This window comes from Leucopleurus acutus, assembly GCF_964270905.1.
Source record: "Leucopleurus acutus genome assembly, chromosome: 10".
NCBI classification, from domain to species: domain Eukaryota; kingdom Metazoa; phylum Chordata; class Mammalia; order Artiodactyla; family Delphinidae; genus Leucopleurus; species Leucopleurus acutus.
The window spans coordinates 83,441,540-83,456,261 of NC_139153.1; the positions used below are offsets into that span (position 1 = coordinate 83,441,540).

The 14,722-nt window shown below is 39.6% G+C and overlaps 1 protein-coding gene across 1 annotated transcript in view; it reads left to right on the forward strand.

Moving 5' to 3' along the window:
- LOC309967667 (zinc finger and SCAN domain-containing protein 23-like) overlaps positions 1-1,115 on the forward strand; it is a gene marked incomplete at both ends in the record, with an annotated part of 104,675 nt that extends 103,560 nt beyond the window's left edge. Inside the window, 2 exons of the mRNA XM_082848434.1 lie at positions 6-146; positions 502-1,115. Coding sequence (XP_082704560.1) covers positions 6-146; positions 502-1,115 — 755 coding nt within the window. The remainder of the gene's footprint in view (positions 1-5; positions 147-501) is intronic.
- Positions 1,116-14,722: the final 13,607 nt, after the last annotated feature.

Genomic DNA, 14,722 nt, shown 5'->3' on the forward strand with positions numbered 1-14,722 from the left:
CCCAGTCCATGATCATGAACAGGAAGAGCTTGTGAAGGAGAAAGCAACTCTAGGAGCAGCCCAGGAGTCGTCTGGTGGCCAGCTCCAAACCTTGGAAGAGCAGCCTCAGTGGAACTTGCGAGGCATGTGCCCGGTTCAGGAGATTGGTGAGGATTAGAATTTCCTCAGGAAGCCTAACTCATTCCCTGAATGGTCATTGATTCAGCACATTTACTTAGTGTCTGCTGTGTGCCAGGCACTGAGCTGGGTATGGGGGAAGCAGTGATGAGGAAGGTAGATGTGGTTCCTGCCCTCAGGAAGTTTACAGTCTGGTGGGAGGCGCAGACAGTAAGCAAGCGGTTACGATACACGGCATCTTCTCCTGAAGTCCTGGTATAATCGTTGAGAGTGGGAAAGTAAACAGAAAATGTGTTGCTTGTCCCTTTCCACCCACTCTCCTGACCAGTTTTTTTCTTTCTTCTTTGGAGACATAACATTCATGCCATCCATTTACTATTTCAGATGATGAGGCTGGGACTTGGAATGTGGAGTTAGCCCCAGAGAGGGATCTGTCTAAAGAAACGAAATCTCGTGTGGAAGTACCTGAAAAATTGAATGGTAATATTATTCCAGTGCCTGAGTGTGGAGAGACCTGTGACCATGAAGGCAGATGGGAAAGGCAACGGGTAAGCTCTTCAGTGGAGAGACCCTATATCTGTGGTGAATGTGGGAAAAGCTTCACCCAGAATTCCATCCTCATCGAGCACCAGAGAACGCACACGGGCGAGAAGCCCTATGAGTGTGATGAATGTGGGCGGGCCTTCAGCCAGCGGTCAGGCCTCTTCCAGCACCAGAGACTCCACACTGGGGAGAAGCGCTACCAGTGCAGCGTTTGTGGTAAAGCCTTCAGCCAGAACGCTGGGCTTTTCCATCACCTGAGGATCCACACGGGGGAGAAACCTTACCAGTGCAGTCAGTGCAGTAAGAGCTTTAGTCGACGTTCTGTCCTCATTAAGCATCAGAGAATTCACACTGGAGAAAGACCTTATGAATGTGAGCAGTGTGGCAAGAACTTCAGTTACCACTGCAACCTTGTCCAGCATCGGAAAGTCCACCCTGTGGCTGAATCCAGCTAGCTCCTTGGAACAGGTAGGGCAAAATTTCATGATGTTAGACCACTAGGCATGGTAGCAAGGGTCCTGGTTCTTACTTTGTCTCTGAGAGAACAATAAGAGATTAATCCCCTAGTATAGGAAGCTCCAAGGAAGACCAGTGAAAACGTTCTTATTTTTATGCTGAGAGATGCATAATATCTTAAATATATCTGTCGGAATCTCTTTGGTCAGTGACATCCATACTTTGCAATACTGAATATTATGTTGACTTCATCAACATACTCTCACACACATCTGTTCCAAAAGTCTTCTACATGTACTTGAGGAAAACTCCTTCATCCTAGTTTTTAAAAACTTTAAAAAAAAAGTCTTAAAAATTGTATGCAGCCTGAATACAAAATGTCAAAGGTAGTTCACTGAGTATTTAAAAATTAATTTAAAAATAATTGCAGTAAAATCTGTAATGTAAACTATTAGATTAGTTTCCATTCACATAAGATAGGATAATTTGCTTTTAACCTACAAAAGGGGGCAGATGAATCCTCCCATAAATATACAGAAGGCTTCTCCCTGTAGAGGTTTAGTAATTCAGCCTTCAGTTTAGGAACCAAGGTATTGAAGCAACCATATATTATTAGTAGCTCAATGGCTAGTCATAACAAATATTGCTCATGATTTAAAATTTTGCAAAGACCAAGACACTTAGCTAAAAATCTGATATCTCACTTCAGATATTTATTGTGAAAATATAGGCCTCATTGTATTTTTCCTGTGACTTATGAGCATTTTGGGGTTTTTCTTTATTTAAACTTTTGTTATAGAAAATTTCAAACATATACAAAAGTAGACAGAAAAGTATGATCAGTCTTGCATGTTGATTGCTTTTTATAACCTCCATGCCTCTCAGCACTACCTATTGATTATTATCAAGGTCATACATAAAAAGATTTCTTTCCCTTAACACTGACTGAGTGTTAAAAAACTTTATACTAAGGCCAGGAGACCAAAAAAATGAAAAATCTATTGTGATAACAGTCTGGATTGGAATACCAAATTCACACACAGGTAACTTAAGAGTAATAGAAACGCTCTAAGGGACCTCAGAGATCACTTCTGCATGCCCTTATTTGACAGATATGGAAACAGAAGCTCTAGGAAGTGACTGTGTAAGATCATACAGCTAGTTAATGGAGCTGGAACTAAAACCCTCTCTCCTAATTCCTAGTGCAATGCTCTTTCTACTAAGCCACTGGAAGCACTGTGTTGCCATGTAGAATTTAGAGCACTTATAAGGCACTGAGGTTTTGCTTTTTAGCTCAACAAACCCTCCCATCTATATGTTTCAATAAATGTACAGCCTATTTAATTTACAGTGGAGTTCCAGGAAAGATTCCTTCCACTTATCTCTCATTTGAGGCATTTTATTTTTTTTTGTAGTGAGTGATTATTTTTAACTTTAAATTTTAATTTACTTAGGAGTTTTTTAAAAAAATTCTTTCTTGACCTGGTTCTAATATCGAAACAACACTGAAAAAATGTCGCTATCTTTCCCTTATAGGTAGTCATTTACTAGTTTCTTATGTATCTTTCAGTGTTTCTTTATATAAGTACAAGAAAATATGAATATATAATCTTATTCCCTTGTTACACAGAACGATGGCATACTATTTATATTCTTCTACACCTTATTTTCATGAAACAATATAATCTTTAGAGATTTCTGCATTATAACAGAGGGCTTCCTTATTCTATTTACAAGTTGACAATATCTCATTTGTTGGTGCTCCATAGTTCAACATACTCCTACAGATGAAAAATCACTACTTCAAAATGTTATATATTGTTTCATTCTTCTCCCCAGTTTAGTCCAAGTCAAACACTTTCTATTTAAAAGCTAACAACATCCACATGAGCTAGGAAACAAGGTTTGGATGACTAGAATTACACATAATGCTTCTGTGGAGAATGGAGAAGTGATAGGTGGTATTTTTCAGTTTCATGTATTTTGTTCTGTTTTATATTCTTAGACCTAACATTTGAAACTATTTGTGTCACTACTTGTGACTAATTTTAGGTATTATCAACAATCTTAGAAGAAAAAAATTCTTAAATGTCCTCAAGAGTATATTTTATTGTCTTGAGGTTTAAATTATATCCAAGAGAAATACATAGGGATTTTAGGATGAAGTTAAGGAAAATATAGTAGATATAAGTTTGAAATAAAATCAACTTCTCAAAAAAACTCAACTTCTCAAGTTAAATATATATTCCATATAGTGATATAGTACATATACTATTACAGTCTGAGTTCATAAGTATTTTAAGTGTTTCTCCAATATGCTGAAGCAGTATGTTTGGATAATTCAATTATATCAGCTCTTAAAAGGTTTAAAATATGAGCAGATTAATATTTTAGAGGATGAATTTCTAATGGACTGAGTTTTTACACTTGCAGTTGAAGGTTGGATATTTGGTTTGTTCTGTGCCTGTTTTTTTGTTTTGTTTTGTTTACAGCTTCTCAAACATTCTCAATTTTCTCAACAACTGGTAAAATGCCAAGAAACAAAATACATTATATATGCTGTAGAGACAGATGTACTGCTTAGAATGCAATGATGGTTAACACAATTAAAATGACTGACAGTTCACCAAACTAACTTTCCTTGTTTTCTGATACTAATTGTACTAATTCTCTCATGCTAATTCTTTTATCTAGGATGCACATTCCTCATTATGTGAGAAATAATATTTGTCTCAACCTATAGACAGTGGCATGTAGACTTTGACTTCTTCTGTGATTATTCCAGTCTTCCTGGCCAGAAGTCCTTAGTCGTCTCCCTTTTGCATTTCTAAATTTCCCTCACTTCTCCTCTTTTCCGCCCTGGCTCCTTTTATTCAGCCTATGAAGTCTCTAGTATTGATCTCATTTCAGGTTCCCTGGACCAGTATCCATCCCTCCCTATCCCTTTGAAAAGTTCAGTCTGAGAGAGCAGATTTTGGTTTTATGGTTGAGCAAGGTGTAAGAAATATGATTCAAATCCAATTAAATAGGCTTACTGGTTCTTGAAGGATAGTCCAGCACCCCTTTGAGCACTGTTAGGACAGTGGACACTGCATCAAAAAATGGCTAAGTATCTTGCAACCAAAACCTGCCTAGAGCTGTAGATAGAGCCCTGAAGATTCTCTTTCACTATAATTTTGAGTTGAAGGTCAGGATAACAGGAGAATCAAGTCTCTGTCCATATTTTATATTTGGAAATGACTCCTATTTTCTATATCTGACAATACTTTTCTTTTAAAAAACATAGTTATAATTTATAGTAGAAGATTGCTTTATCTTTTTTTAGTAAGACAAAAATTATCTTAGGAAATTTTAAAATAAAAATAGGTCAAAATTATTATAAAATATAAGTATTTTCTGTGGAAGAATTTTGAAATATAAAATATATATGAATATACATGTGTCATTGGTTAAATGTTGAATTAGTAATTGAGAGAAACGTAGATTCTTTGCAGAGGGAGGTGGAGGACAGAGGAAAGTGTTTTTGGCACAGGGAATAGGGTGAGGCAAGACCCCCATTTTAAGATATGCTCAAGAGCCAGGGGTTTTCCAGTTTGGGTCACGGAGTTCCTGCAAAGAAGTGCGGGAGTGGGAGACTGTAGGTGAGGGCCAGATTGAGAGGGCCTTGAACACTTTCCTAATGCATTGAGTCTTTGTTTGATAAGCAGTATAGAATCATCAAAAGTATTTTGTGTGTGTGATGGGAGCTTTTTACTATAGAATCAGAGAATATTGAGCTTTAAAAAGAAAATTTGGAGTTTCGCTCACTTCATACCTACATGAGAAAAGTGAAACCCAAGTGGTTAAGTACTTATAGTGATCTTTCTAGTTTTTAATCACATTGTTTTTTTAAAACAAAACTATGAACAAAGATCATCGTGAATTATATGTAGTTTCATGGACACTTAGACTTGGAGCCCTGAGACACATTTTAGGCATCTGCAAAAAACAAATGGGATGGAAAGAGAAAAAGGATGGACAAAATGTGAGAACATAAAAAGGAATCAGACAGAAAGCAAAATGAGACACCAAAACTCTGGCCAACAATGGTGACCAAAGAGAAGGAAAAATAAGATAGATGCAGAGACAGCATTACCAAGATAAGTGCTTCATCTTCACAGTAGTTATTAGAAATTCCTCCATCTCAGTTGTTCCAAGTGTCTTAGGTACAGGAGTCTCAAGCAGTGAAAATAGTCTCACTGCCTTCGCTCCTCACTCATTTTAGTACTTTCCATAAAAAGGAGAACAGGGAGAAGAGCACAGTCTATAAATTACTCTGTGATGTTTTTAGGTCTCTCTGGACCCACATCCAGATTTCCATGCCAGCTACCTTAACTTTATGATGAAGCCACTGTTTCTTGGTGTATACCTGCATTAGAATCACCTGGGCTGTTTGAAGTGCAGTTGCCTGGGCCCCACCCCAGACTGACTAAATCAGTGGTTAGGTTACTCAGAGGGACCCGATTATGCAAAGATTTAAAACAGTGGGGAGCAAGCCGACTTCTGCCCCTCTTGTTGGCGCTTTCCTTAGGTGGATGTTCATTATTGCTTCTGACGCTGGAAGTTAACTGACAGTTGGTACCTTAAGAGACTGCAGGAGAGGGACCCTGAAGGCTGGGACGTCAGAGGACCGGGTCCTAAGGGAACCTAGGGTTGCGAGAATCCGGTGAGAGTGGCCAGGTGTCCTCAGTGGAGTAGAAAGATATTAGCCCAGACTGAGTGGCTGCTGGACCCTAGAGGTTACAAGCCCTCGTCGATTTTCCTGCCTGAGCCATTAGGAGGAAGCCAAGCACGCGAAGGCGTGCCAGGTTGCCAGATCAACCACTGAGATAACAGGTCCTCCAAGTTTCCTAGAGAGGCGGCTGAGGAGCCAGCGGAGATGCGGTCAAGCGTTGTGACTTATTTCCAGTTCCTGGTGTGAGCTATAGCCCAAATATCCCGTTTCCGTTGATGCTTCCCGACTCTGGTCAGGTGTAGGTGGGTATCTGGCTCCTCCCCACGCAGGATGCTCTGTACCTCTGCAAAGACCTTGGGGTTGGAGTTTGGGGTGTTGCCCCCTTTCTCCAGGACTGGCTTGGGTTCTTCTCCCTTGCCTTACATAGATCCCTCAGGATCCGACTCCCTTTTCCATGTCGGTGCTTCCGGACGTTTCAGAGATGCAGAGAACTGAACACAAATGCTGTACAGAGCCTGGTCTGTGCAGACTACTTGCTTCTCGAAGGAGACATAGGTTCACCAGCGGGGAGCACCCTCCGGTGTCCATCGGCTGACGGATCCTTAAGGCTAAAAGATGGTTTCTTATACCTTACCTGAATTTATCTGAGCAGTTTTTCAATTTTCATTAAAATCCGTTATAGTAGTGGTCATGATTACATATTTGTACCGTAGAAGCTTAGCTCTTTTAAAAAGTATTTTACTATAATGTGATCCTCGCAATTTTGCAAAACAAAGCTAAGTGCCACGTGAATTTCTGTGGCTAAGAAAACATTAAAGAGTGTGGTAGGGGAAGGTAGCACCTCATTACTGCCAGATAGAGGTAGAAGTCCAGGTTCCCCACCTGATTTACATTGAGCTCCTCCTTACTGTTGCGTAGGGGTAGGAGTTCTGGATTCCACATGGTCACCACAGACACTGTGTGAGTGCAGACTTGTTATTGCTGGGTGATGGTGAAAGTCCTGACTCTACTGGCCCTTTTCTGGCATTGCCTCAGTGTCACCCTCCCCTACTTCCCCTGCCACAGTAGTTTCAGAGAAAACCAGCTGAAACCTAAGGTTTAATTAAGATCCAGTCTCATAACAATACAAAATGTCCACATTTCAATAAAAAAATCACTCAAATACCAAAAACCAGGAAGATCTCAAACTGAATGAAAAAAGAAAATTAAAAGATGCCAACACCAAGCTGACAGAGATGTTAGAATTAATCTGACAAAGCAACCACGATTAAAAAAAAAGTTTCAATGAGAAATTGTGAACACATGTAAAAAAATGAAAATATAGACAATGAAAGTACAGAAAGCCTCGGTCAGGAAATAGAAAGTCCTAGCAAATAATAGAAGATATAAAGAAAAACCAAATGGAAATTTGAGAACTGAAAAATACGTTCTCAACAACAGAATGGAGAAAAAGCATCTGTGAGGTAGAAGATAGAACAACAGAAATAACTCCATCAGAACAACAGAGAGAAAATAGACTGGAGAAAAAAATATATAAGGGAACAGAATGTAGTAGGCTGAAAAAATAGCCCCTCAAAGGTATGTTCACTTCCTAATCAGCAGAACCTATAAATATTACCTTATGTTGCAGAACAGTGAATATTATTTTATATGGCAAAATAAGTGAGTTAAGGATCTTGAGACAAGGAGATTATCCTGGATTATCCAGGGTGGTCCAGAATGCTATAATAAATATCATTATAAGAGAGAGGCAAAGGGAGATTAGACACAGAGAAAAAGGTGATGGAAAGATGGAGGCAGAGATTGGAGTGATGTGGCCTCAAGCCCAAGGAACACTGAGGCATGACCAGCAAGCAGCTCCAGGAGATGGAAGAGACAAGAAACAGGGTCTGCACCCCAGAGTCTCTGGAGGGAACACAGCCCTGACAACACCTTGAGTTCAGACTTCTGACCTCTAAAATTGTGAGAGAATAAATTTCTGTTGTGTGTAAGACACAAGTTTGTGGTAATTTGTTATAGAAGCCAAAAGAAACAAATACAAAGAACTTCAGGGACCTGTGCAACTATAGAAAAGATGTAATGTTCATGTCATTGAAGTCCCAAAGAGGATGGGGCTGAAAAAGTACTTGAAAAGGTAGTGGCTGAGAACTTCCCAGTTTTGGCAAGAGATGTAAACCTACAGATTCAAGAAGCTGATCAAAATGAAAACAGGATAAACCCAAAGAAATCCATTCAAAACCATGTCACATTAAACTTCCTAAACACAAAGTTAAAAGATTTGAAAGCAGAGAAAAATGACATCTTATCTATAGGAGAAAATTCAAATGACAGTGGATTTCTTATGAGTAATAATGGAGACCAGAAGGAATTGACATAGTATTTTTAAAGAACTGAAAGAAAGGAGCTGTCAAGCCAGAATCCTATACTTGGTGAAAATATCCTTCTGGAGTAAAGGAGAAAATCAAGACACCCTCGGATGAGTAAGACATAGAATTTGTCACTAGGAAACCTACCTTTAAAAAATGGCAAAAGGAATTTCTCTAAATAGAAGAATCAGGAAAGAAGAAGGAATATGGGTAAATCCAATAAGCTTCCTTCTCTTGATTTTTCTAAATTATGTTTAACTGTTGAAGCAAAAATTATAACATTGTCTAATGCGGTGCTAAATACATTTAGAGGAAATATTTAAAAGAATTATAAATGGGGAGGGTAAGGGATGTAAAGGGAAGTAAGGTTTCTATATTTCACTCAAGCTGGTAAAATGATGACACCAATAGAACGTGCTAAGTTGTGTCTATATGATATGAAACCTAGAGCAACTACTAAAAAAGCTATACAAAGAGATACACCAAAAATGTTATAGATAAATTAAAATACAATTTAAAAAACATTCAAGTAACCTACAAGAAGGCAAGAGAAGAAAACAGAGATGAAAAAACCAAATATGAAATGGCAAAATTATAGAAGCAGAGAACAGAGTCCTGGTTGCCAGTAGTTAATGAGAAGATGGGAGTGAGCAGGAAGTGGGTGTGTTCATAAAAGGGATTGTAGTGGTGGAAATGTTGTGTATCTTGACTGTAACAATGTAAATATTCCAGTTGTGACATTGTACTATAGTTCTGCAACATATTACTATTTGTGGAAACTTGGTAAAGAGTAAATGAGATCTCTGCATTATTTCTTACACTGCATATGAATCTACAATTATATTAAAATAAAATTTAATTAAAAAAACCAAAAGAAGTGTAGTGTTTTGTGATATGAGAAGGCTATATTGAATTCAAACTTCAGTGTCCAGAAATCAAGCTTTATTAGAACAAAACAAGTTGGTTCTCAACTAAGAAAACCTACCTTAAGATCAGTTGAATAGAATTAGATTAATTTGATCTGCAACCTGAATTCCCCCTTGTCATGTAACATAATAAATTCACACGTTCTGGAGATTAGGTGAGGAGTAAACATCTTGGGGGAGGGGTGTCATTATTCTGTCTACCACAGGTAGTATGCTATCAGCACCTGTCAGTCATTCCATAGCAGTACATCATGATTTCTCATTTCTTTTTATAGCTGCCTAGGTAGTTATGCCACAGTTTATTCAATCAGTCACCTATTGATGGACATTAGGTTTGTTTCCAGTCTTTTAGCTTGAATACTTGAACGAATAACCTTGTATGCATGTCATTTCATATATTTGTTAATATGTCTTTGGGATGGATTTCTATAAGTGGTATTGCAGGGGCAAAGGGTAAACTTACATAAGTGCTTTTGCTACATTTTCTTATTTTTCCAAATAGGGGTTGTATTATTTTGTATTCCCACTGAGAATGTATAAGAGTTCCTCTTTCCTCATACATAGAGTATATTGTCAAACTTCTGGATTTAAGCCAATCAGATAAAATGACTAATGGCACCTCAGTGTAGTTTTTAGTTTGTATGTTTATATTTTGAATGAAGCTGAGCATCTTTACAGATATTTGAGGGCTGCTACAATTTCTTATTCTGTCAACTGTTCATTTCTTTTGCCCATGTTATCTATTGGGTTATTGGCTATTTTCTTTTTAGGAACTATTTTAGGAATCTTTTATATATTAGGGATATTAGTCCTTTGTGATATGTTGCAAACATTTTTCCAGCGTGTCATTTGTCTTCTGACTTTTCTTTATGGTGTTTTTTGATAACCAATTCATTTGATTTTTATTTAGTCAGATTTAGCTGATTAAATTTAATTTTTTATTGCTTTTGGAAATTGAGGCACTATTAGGCAAGGTTTCCCTGTTCCCAGGGAATTAGAATTATTATTCATGTTTTTTCTAATACATGTATAGGTACATTTTTTTACATTTGGTTTTTGGATCCATTTGGAATTTATCCTGACTGTGCCGTGTGATGGGAGATATTAATTCAATTTTATTTTTGACCAAATGGCTATCAGTTGTCCCAACACAACTTATTTACAAGTCTGTCATTTCCCCTGTTAATTTGAGATGCCACCATCATTTACTAAATATCCATAGGTACCTAGGTCTATTTCTGTTTTTACACAATATCACACTCCTAATTGTAGAGGCTTTATAACATGTGCTAATATCCGATTAGGCTGTCCCTCACCGTTCTTTTTTCAGAGGGTATTGTGGCTATTCTTATTTTCCCATATCAACTTTATAACCAACTTGTCTAATTCTAGAACAATATGTGTTGATACTTTTATTTTAGAAGACTGACTTCTTCATTGAGTCTTTCGAGCCAAAACTCTTATTAGTCTTGTTGGCATATGGCTTTCTATTTGTCTAAGTATACACTTGGCCTTTCAGGAGGTTTTCCCCATACAGGTTTTGCATATTTTTTCCTAAGTTTATTCCCAATTATTCTTTCTTTCTTCTTGTTTTTTGTTTTGTTTGTTTGCTTGCTTTTTGGTTGTTGCTATTGTAAATTCGGTATTCTCTTCCATTATATCTTGTAACTTTATCACTGATTATTTGCATATAGGAAGGCTCTTGATTTTAGTGTGTTAATTTTATATCTTGCTACTTTACTAAATGATCTTTTAGTTTTCCCATTGAACCCTATGGGTTTTTAGATGTATAATTATCGTCAGCGCATAAGAGAGAACCGAAGAAGGTGAAAAAGCAGGCAGAAAGCACCAGGTTGACCCTTGAGAAGTGTGTGTGGAAGAGGTCCCTTCCTGAGTCGGGAAGGACCTCGGGAAAACATCCTTTTGAGGCATCTTGAACATCAAAGGTGCAGAAACCCAAATAAAATTGAGAGTGGAAAAAGCATGGGATTTCCCTAGCACAGGTAGGCTCGCCAAGCCTCGACCGCCCATCGGGTCGGGGGAAGTGGAGATACTAGCCAGCCGAAGAGGAGCAGAAGAAAACAATATCGCGAAACCGCGGGCCCGTGAGTCTTCCGTTGTCCTCTCACATGGGCGCGCGGGAGATCTACCAATTTGCGAGCTCCTCCCGCCCCCTTCCTAGAGCGGCGGCGGAAGTGAACCGGTCTTCCGCACTTCGCGGCCGCTTCCGGCCTCTATGGGTCGCTGCTGGTGGGTTCCGGTTTCGAAGCGGTTCGAGGCCTCAACCCCTTGACCCCGTAGAGAAACCGCTGCTGGCGTCCTGGGGCTGCGGGTGAGCGGTCCTGTGCTGCGGACGCGGCAGGCGGGGGTGCTACGGCCTTCTCGGCCCCGGCTGGAGTGGGGCGGCCTCCGGGCCTCACTTGCCTAGGTGGATCCGCGAGAAGCTCCTTGACGCAGAAGCTAGCCCCGACCCCCAATCCCTCGGAGAGTGGGTCGGAGCCCGGGGATGAAGGAGAGACCCGGCTGTGTGCTCCATTCCTCCCGGGCTTGTCTCGCGCGGTGTACCCTTCTTGAACTATGCGCCTTCTGACATTTCTGAACAGTCTTGGGTCACAGACGCTGACTGGCGTCCTAGGGCCTCTTTCCTGGGCCTGCCTTTAGATTTAAAATCGCAGAACGCGAGGGTAGAAGAAAGTCTTAAAGACCAATGTCTTCAGGCTTTTCGCTTGATAAATGAAGAATGAGGAGCAGAGAGATTAGGCTCCTGAGGGAATAAATTCATGTGACTTTGCTGCTTTTATGACTAAATGATTTCCACCAGACATCTGGGTATTTAAAAAATTTAAAAAGCAGCTAAGCAAGGATGTCTCAACTTTTTATTATTGTTTGCCGTAAATGTTTGTTTATTCCGTTTAATTGTTCTTTTTTCTATCATCAAGTGGAAATGTTTCCTACCAAGTCTTACTTTTCTTTCTTAGAGTCCTGAAACAACTTAGCACCTTTTACTTAATATTTCTCTTTAAATTAGTCTATTCTTGAGTCTTTTTTATCAGAGTATTTACCTGCGTATAGAAAATTAACCTGGAGGCGGCTTTCAAAGTGCATTTTTAAATTCTTAGAATTTGCAGTTTTTGTTTTTGGTGTAGTTTGTGTTAATGATGATGGCTTCTTCTTCAGTTCCAGCCAGAAAGAGACGGCACAGGAGATCTTGCTTGAAACATTCATAAGCATTTGCACAGCTATGATGGCATCTACTTGGTCCATCCAGGCCAACAAGGAGCAAGATGAACTTTTGGAAATAAAGATAGAGGAAGAGGAGGTGGAGGAGGAAAATAAGTGTACCGCCAGACAGGATCAGAACGTGCAAAAGAACACCACCCACAGCAGGGAGGTCTTCCGACAGTACTTCAGGCAGTTCTGCTACCAGGAAACATCTGGACCCCGTGAGGCTTTGAGCCAACTCCGGGAACTTTGCCATCAGTGGCTGAGGCCAGAGACACACACAAAAGAGCAGATTCTGGAACTGCTGGTGTTGGAGCAATTCCTAACCATCCTGCCCGAGGAGCTCCAAGCTTGGGTCCAGGAACAGCATCCACAGAGTGGGGAAGAGGTGGTGACTGTGCTGGAGGATTTAGAGAGAGAGTTGGATGAGCCAGGATATCAGGTGAGAACAAAGATGTGGTTTCTGTTTGAGAAAAGATGAATTAGGGATTTCTAGGCCAGAATGAAGTCTAACATTTCACAAAACGTATTCTCGACACTTTGGTGCATCAGAAAGGGGCCTGAGTGTCGTAGAACATTGGTTAACATAATCCTAACTTATTTATATCTTTTCAGTAGAAGGATCATGTATTTCTGCATTAAGCTACAAAATTCTGTTTGATGAAATGCTGCCCAGAAACATTAGAAACAGAAGACTTGTAGGACAGAGAGAAAATATTAGAGAGATGATGGTAACAAAGTGGGCAGCAGCCTCTTGAAAGGAGCATCACTTCTGCTGAACAATACAAATAATTAAGAAATCAGGTTTTGCAGATATATCCACTGCCTTGTCTCCATTAAAGGATTAAAAGATAGGGGCTTCCCTGGTGGCACAGTGGTTGAGAGTCCGCCTGCTGATGCAGGGGACACGGGTTCGTGCCCCGGTCCGGGAAGATCCCACATGCCGCGGAGCCTGCGCGTCCGGAGCCTGTGCTCCGCAATGGGAGAGGCCACAACAGTGAGAGGCCTGCGTACCGCAAAAAAAAAAAAAGGATTAAAAGATGGAGAAATCAAAGTCACCATGTCAGAGGAATGAGATGTAGGAGCAGAGTGGAAAGTTAGGAGGGAGGGGCAGGTTATGGGACCCATGTTTCTTTGAGTAGTTGAAAGCCCAGTTAAGTTGGAAAGGTGAGTAGAAGAGTTGAGCACAGAGAGTCCAGGACCTTGAATACCAACCTCTTGAGTTTAGATTTTATTCTGTAGGACAGAAGCTCCTAATATGTTCTCTCTGAGTCTAAATGAATTTTACTAATGCCAAGATATAAAAAAGAACCAAATTACATAGGACTATTTTGTTTTGTTTTAGCGTTGATAAAAGACAGTGGTTTTCACCCGGTGACAATTTTGTACCGCAGAGGGCATTTGGCAATGTCATGGAACATTTTTGGTTGTTTTAATGGCGGGAGATACTCCTGGCATCTAGTGGCTAAAGGACAGGGATGCTGCTAGATATCTCACAGTGGAAAGAACAGCCTTATACAACAAAAAATTATTTGAACCAGCATGTCAGTAGAATCAAGGCTAAGAAAGCTTGGTATAGAGAGTATAAACGGTGAAATAATAAAAAGGAAATATAATCTAGCATTGAAGTACAAAGATTGAAGAGGAAAGGAGCATGTGGCAAAAAGATCTAAGTTTAAAATAGGGTCATGAAAGTGTGACTGCGAAGGAAGAGGCATGTCTTAGGTAAGAATTAATTGAAAATGATGACAGAGTAGAGGTGTAAAGAAGGAAGAAAGAACTGAGAACTCTTTACTGAGCAGTCTATTCTAGGCTAAGCAGTAGGGATTTCAAGCTTGAAAGACGAGCGTAATGGAGACACTTCTAACAGAGTGCAAGATTGTAGGCGAAGGTGGATTGGGAAAAGTTCATTCATTCAGCAGATATTTATTGACTGTTGTTTACTAGGCACTGGGAATGCACCAGTGAGCAAAGTGTAGAGGGTTGCTGCTCTTACGTTGATAGATTTTAGTCTACTGAGAAGAGATACACAGTAAACAAAAAAATCAACAAATGTGTAATACATCAGGTGGTCATAAATTCTATATTTAAAGAAGCAACAGTAAAGCAGAGAAAAGGAATAGTGAATGAAATGAAGATTGTGTAGTTTTCAATAGACTGGTCAGGGAAGGATTTTCAGATAGGGTGACATTTAGAGCAGAGATCTGAATTAAAAGAGCAAGCCATGCAGCCATCTAGGATAAGAGTGTTCAGGCAGGGGAAATATCAGTAGTAAATGGATAGGTCCTAAGGTGAGAATGTGCTTGTCATGGTAGAAATGTATTTGTCAAGGAGGAGATGAAGTCAGATAGTTATAAGAAGATCAGACCGTACAAGGG